Source organism: Chaetura pelagica, unplaced genomic scaffold (genome assembly GCF_000747805.2).
Source record: "Chaetura pelagica isolate M959 unplaced genomic scaffold, ChaPel_1.0 scaffold90, whole genome shotgun sequence".
In the NCBI taxonomy this organism is placed as follows: Eukaryota; Metazoa; Chordata; class Aves; order Apodiformes; family Apodidae; genus Chaetura; species Chaetura pelagica.
Window position 1 is genome coordinate 6,515,636 of NW_009953496.1, and position 5,629 is coordinate 6,521,264.

The 5,629-nt window shown below is 38.6% G+C and overlaps 1 protein-coding gene across 1 annotated transcript in view; it reads right to left on the reverse strand.

Moving 5' to 3' along the window:
• Positions 1-2,706: 2,706 nt before the first annotated feature.
• Positions 2,707-5,629, reverse strand: part of TAAR1 (trace amine associated receptor 1) — a 6,943-nt gene continuing 4,020 nt past the window's right edge. The window contains exon 3 of the mRNA XM_009999223.1: positions 2,707-2,941. Within this exon, the coding sequence (XP_009997525.1) occupies positions 2,707-2,941 (235 nt within the window). The remainder of the gene's footprint in view (positions 2,942-5,629) is intronic.

The following is a 5,629-nucleotide window of genomic DNA, read 5'->3' on the forward strand; positions in this document are numbered from 1 at the left end:
CGCTTACTGAAAGGGAGTGGAGATGGACACACGTTTCCTGTAATAGACCGTGGTCCAGCAGCATTGGTTATAAATTAATACACCTGTGAATATGTTCAAGGGTTAGAAAATTCCCTTCATTTATCTGGGGAGAACCAGACCCTTTTCTGCCATCTCTTTTCCTGATACCCTGTTTGAGACTAAGCATATTTAGACATAAAACCAGAAAGAATTACTCTTCTCTATAGCAATTTAATCCACTTGAAAAGAACTGGGTAACCAGCTTGGTTCACTGACTTTTTCAAATAGGTGTCACCTTGAAATGAAGAAAATATAGAAACAGAGCAATGAAAGATTTAAAAGAATGCTTGGAGCTCAGATTTGTTTGTTTGGTTTTTTAACCCTACCTGCATCTTTTACCAGCAGTAGGTCTTTTAAGTAGGTATTTTCCTGTTTCATTATTGTCCTGCAAAACTGGAATGACTGTAAAGACAGACTTCTTTTGTAACTTGGGCCAGATTAATGAAAAGTGGGCACTTACTTTTCTTTTATAACACTACATTTAAGTCCCAGGAGACTTTGAGTTAAAAGTATATATATAATGTAGGGGTTTACGACAAGAGGAGATAAACAAAGCCAAGTGTCTTTATTCCCAAGACTATTATTTTTGTTTGCTCTATTAATTCATTTACCTTCATGTACAGGTGAGCTATTTTGGTGACTTTAGATAGGTACAAGTCATGCCAAAAAGAGTCTTTGGAAGGAGAGGCTAAAGTTAAAGGTGAAGAAAAGATTTTCTGGTTTTTAGTTATTTTAGTGGCCAATACATTCTATCTTACATCTTTTTTTAAATTACCATTTCTAATTCAATTTAGAAATGAAATATTTAGCAACTTTGAAGAAGATTAGCCTTTTGTAATTTAATGAGCTGAAACAGCACATACAGTAATGCTAGCTGTGTATGTAGCTTTCACATAGTGTGAAGAAAATATTCCCCATAAATTGCAGAGATGGACAAAAAGAATCATTAATTTGAATCAATCTATTGTTGTTATTTGACAATCTGTTATTTATGAAAAAAAATAGTAATTAAAAAACCCTAGGAAAGCTAGTATTTCTTTTCTTACAAGAAAAGAAAAAGTTAATTCACTATTAATGTGAATAAATTGTGTGCTCTGAGGTCAAAGGTGGATGTTCAGACTCGATGTTGATCCTCATGCAGCTATATCGAAGATGAGCTACAAGTCCAAGGGAAAATGATGCTTATTCAGTAGAGACTGGGTTTTTATCGAATGTGATACTGTATGTTAAAAGAACAGGGAAGAAAATAATAATGAGTTCTTAAATAATTTAAAGGAAAAGTAAGAACACTTAAAGGAGTCTGCCTTCATGGCAGCTGCTTTAAAGACAAAAAAGAACATTTTCTATGGGAAATAAAATGTGAATCTCTGGGATTATCTCCAACAGAATCACTTACAATAATATTAAAATCGTGCTATTTTGTGAAACAGAATTATGTTATCTTTGAGACCTGTCAGTATTTATTGAGAGAAGTGTATCTAGTAATTTTATTTTCAAATAATCAAGTGTGAGATCTCCAAGCTTCACACAGTTGATCCTTTATTTAAAAAATTACTGATGCATAAATCCATGCAGACACAATTATATTAGATTAAATAAATAAATAAGTCTGTGGATAGAGGCTAGACTTAAAAAAGTATTACCTTCAGAAAGTAGTGTCCTCTGCTCCTCACTGTTAGTCCGCCTTTAGCAGAGGACAGAAGGCAGTGATGGGGAACAGTGTGATGTCTCACCTCTCAGAAATGAAATGTCTAAAACTGATAACAAATGTAGCTGAATATAGCTGAAACTTTTCTAAAGGAAACTCTTTAACTGGATTATAGTGAGACTACAGACAGGACCTCAGAAATTTTCTTTGATAATTAGTTGCATGAGGCACTGCTGTACTGCAAAGGCAGTGTGGACAGGAAACTGTTGTAGTCAATATTTTCACTGGCAAACTAGTTTAGTTTTATCACACCCTGTGAGTTTCCTCCATATTGTGCCTCATCATCTCCGTGTTGTTCTTAATTATTGATTGGAGAGAACTATTTGGTTACTTATTAATACCTGTTCTTACTCCTCTGGGCTGGCTTCAGTAAAGCAGAAATCATGGCAATACAGAGCAAAAGACAAGCTGAAAATTTTCTACAAGAATTGTTTTCTTCTGTTTGTAACTGAGAAAGTCCAGAGAGTATAGGATGCACTCTGTTTCAGTGATCTCTCTTAACCTGACAGATATCTTCTAGTCAGTATGCTGTGAGTACTCAGTGTTTAAGGAGACTGACTTTTCCTATACCTATGGGAAAAAAGAAGTCCAGACATCTAGGAGTGGGCTGTGGATTTCCCACTGCCTAAGTTAGGTGTGGATCTGATCTCTTAGGAAACAATTTTTTTTTACAAAGGCTACGGCACAGTCATCACCAAGAAACATTTTCAACTATCCATGCAGTTGGTTGGATTTTGGATTTAAAGCATGAAGATGAAAAGATATTAATAAAAAAATCTACAAAGTCAGAAATATTAGAGGAATTAAATTTCATAGAATCACAGAAGGATTTCATTTGGAAGGGTGTACTCCGCCCCATCATCCAGATAATTAAGGAAGATGTTAAAAAGGGTTGGAGCCAGTGTGGACCCCTGGGGTACACCACTGGTTGCTGGCCTTCAACTAGACTTTGTGCCAATGATTGCAACCCTCTGGGTCTGGCCATTCATCCAGCTTTCAAACCACTTAACTATCTGCTCATCCAGCCTATACTTCATTACCTTCACTATGAAGATCTTATGGGAGACAGTGTCAAAAGCCCTACTGAAGTCTAGGCAGACAATAACCACTGCTCTCCCCTCGTCTATGAGGCCTGTCATTTCATCATAGAAGTTCATGAAATTTAGGCTATGCCTAATGGAAGCAGACAGTCAAAAAGTGTTTACAAATAGGCACCTCCTTTTTTTCTGAATTAGGTCTTCAGATGCAGTAATGTGGAGACAGAAAAACTACAGATGTAAAAGCCTTTTGTAGAACACTATTTTTTACTGTATCTAAGTATTTTCTTCCTTGTTTAGTGGGTATCAATGTATTTTAGAGGACAGAGAGTACACAATGTGTGCATATGATGAGTTAATGATTTAAGGAAAGCCATACACCCTACTATATTTACACAATTTGAGAGCTCAATTTTTCCATTTGAACACTGCACTAATGTATGTTTTTATCTAGCTGTTTTAAATACTCCATTTTGGAGTTAGGCTTTCCTTACGAACCTTCTGGAAGGGGCCTTCCTTTACCCATGTTCCTCCTCTTCTCCTGTCCTGCTGCATCTGGTGACTGAGGGGCAACCTGTGGGACTTGGCCACAGATGGGGCCATCACATATGAGGCCATAAAAGGTGGCAGCACACAGACTACTGCACGGGGTTATGACAGCCAAAATATGAGCTACAGGCATTAAGGCAGTTCATGAGTTCAAAACTTACAAAGTATGAAAGGGAGGTGACATTGCAAACTGTGCTCACTGGTGGCAGAATGGACAGGCAAAGTTTTACCAGTGAAATAGATCTTTTAGTCATGGTGGAGTAATTGCTTTGCAAAAGTTAGCAGAGAAGTTAAAACATAGCCCTCTGGGAAATGTTTAATAAGGTCACTAATTAAATGTGTTGATAACGAATTTAACAATACCCTCTGCACTTCATTTACACGATAACACTTTGAGATTGCAGTCGGGAAAATTCTGCTTCACCAGAGATAATTCACAATCTGGTTGGACAACATTATGAGGCATTTTTCTTGTGTTCTAATTTATCAAAATCTTGGGTTCAAATTGAGACCCTGTGGCCTCATTAACACATCTCATTTGTACATCCCCTTCACAGTGAGAAAGAGCTTTGTGCTGCATGTGATTAAAGCTGATGAGGCAAAGTAACCTGGGACTTCATTAAAGTTGCTGTGCTACAGAAGGCACTCAGTAAACAGGAGGCCAGGACGCTCTTTGGGGAAGTGCCACATTTAGGTAATAGGACACCAGAGGAAAAAGTTAATTCTGAAACTTTCTGAGCTGGGCCATGCACATAACTGACTTACATTTGTAGGTTATTAAGAGCAAAGAGAAATGCCTTCTAGGTGTGGATGAAGGTCACCAGCATTCTGTGTTTGGAAGCCCCTTGTTCCTTCTGCGGAGAATAAACACCGGTGGCATCTTGGCCAGACAACTTGGAAGAGAGCTTGTGTTCTATATGCTGAAAATTTCTTCTACCATTTACATTTATACTAAATAGGCTATGGTGATCTTGTCAAGGCCTGGTATTGGGATGGTCACTGTACTGGCTTTGTCTGGGATAGAGTTAATTTTCTTCATAGTAGCTTGTGTAGGTCTGCGTTTCAAATCTGTGATGAAAACAGTGTTGCTAACATACCCCTGTTTTAGCTGTTCTTGAGCAGTGCTTACATGGCCTCAAGGCCTTTCTTCTTTCTCACCCCACCAGCAAGTGGCCTGGGGCTGTACGAGAGTTTGGGAGGGGACACAGATGGGACAGCTGACTCCAAATGACTAAAGGGATATCTCATACTGTATTATGCCCTCCTGGAAGGTCATCTCCTCAGGTTGACCTACTGGCTGCTTATAATTTTTGAGGTGCTTTCTCTCCTGAGCAGGAGAGGACAGGGCAGGACATCAGGGAACTGCATGTGTTCCTCTGGGATTCAACAATCCAGCAACCCACCACCCCCTCCCAGCTGCAGCTATTCAGGCAAACCTTCAGTAGTAGCTCCATGGATCACTGCCTAGATCCAAAATCTCATTTCAAGTCTCTTGCTAGTCAAGCAAGTTAGAGACAACATCTAACTGCTAGTTCCAGAAAACTGGCCTCTGAGAAAAGCAATTCTGGAGTCCCAGAATCATCACAACATTTCTGTAGTGTGGGCTTCACTACCTAAAAATTTAAAAATTATAGAAAGAATCATTTAAAAGATCTGTTCTAGGGACTGGAAGATCCCTCTTGGTGGTAAGAGAAAAAGGACTGCAGAGACAATTCATCTTACCTAAATCTGGTTAAGCTGGTGAGATAAAACACACTGTGAAGATGACTGGTTTACTTCTATGACTGTAAAGAGAGCTAACAGTGACTAAAGCAGATGTGGAGCCTAACTTCTAGATGTCTAAATTTAGGTTATGTGGCTATCAGCCTTCAGGAATGTGGGTCTGGTTTTTATGGTTCTGAGTAGATAAACTTGGCACTAGGGTCTGGGCCCTGGTTGCAGGGGCACGTGCTTTATCTGAAGTAGAGGCCATCCTGGAAGCAAGCTGGGATCATATTTATTCACAGACTCCATCTGCACCAAGAAAAAAAAATGCCAGAAAAATGCCAGAATACATTATGAAGAGAGAATGACCAGTTATGAACTCCGGTAGAACTGAAGTTCTCTGGAAAATGGCAATGTTTCCATATTTTCAGGGAGATAGACAGAGATTAGATGAAGGGGAAGAACCATATCCATTTATTTCCTGATGTGACTATGTTAATATGTGCTGAATTTACTAAATTTTCTTAAAAAGCCTCAGTTGAGCAATAGGTGAGCTTTCCTCATAGGGAAA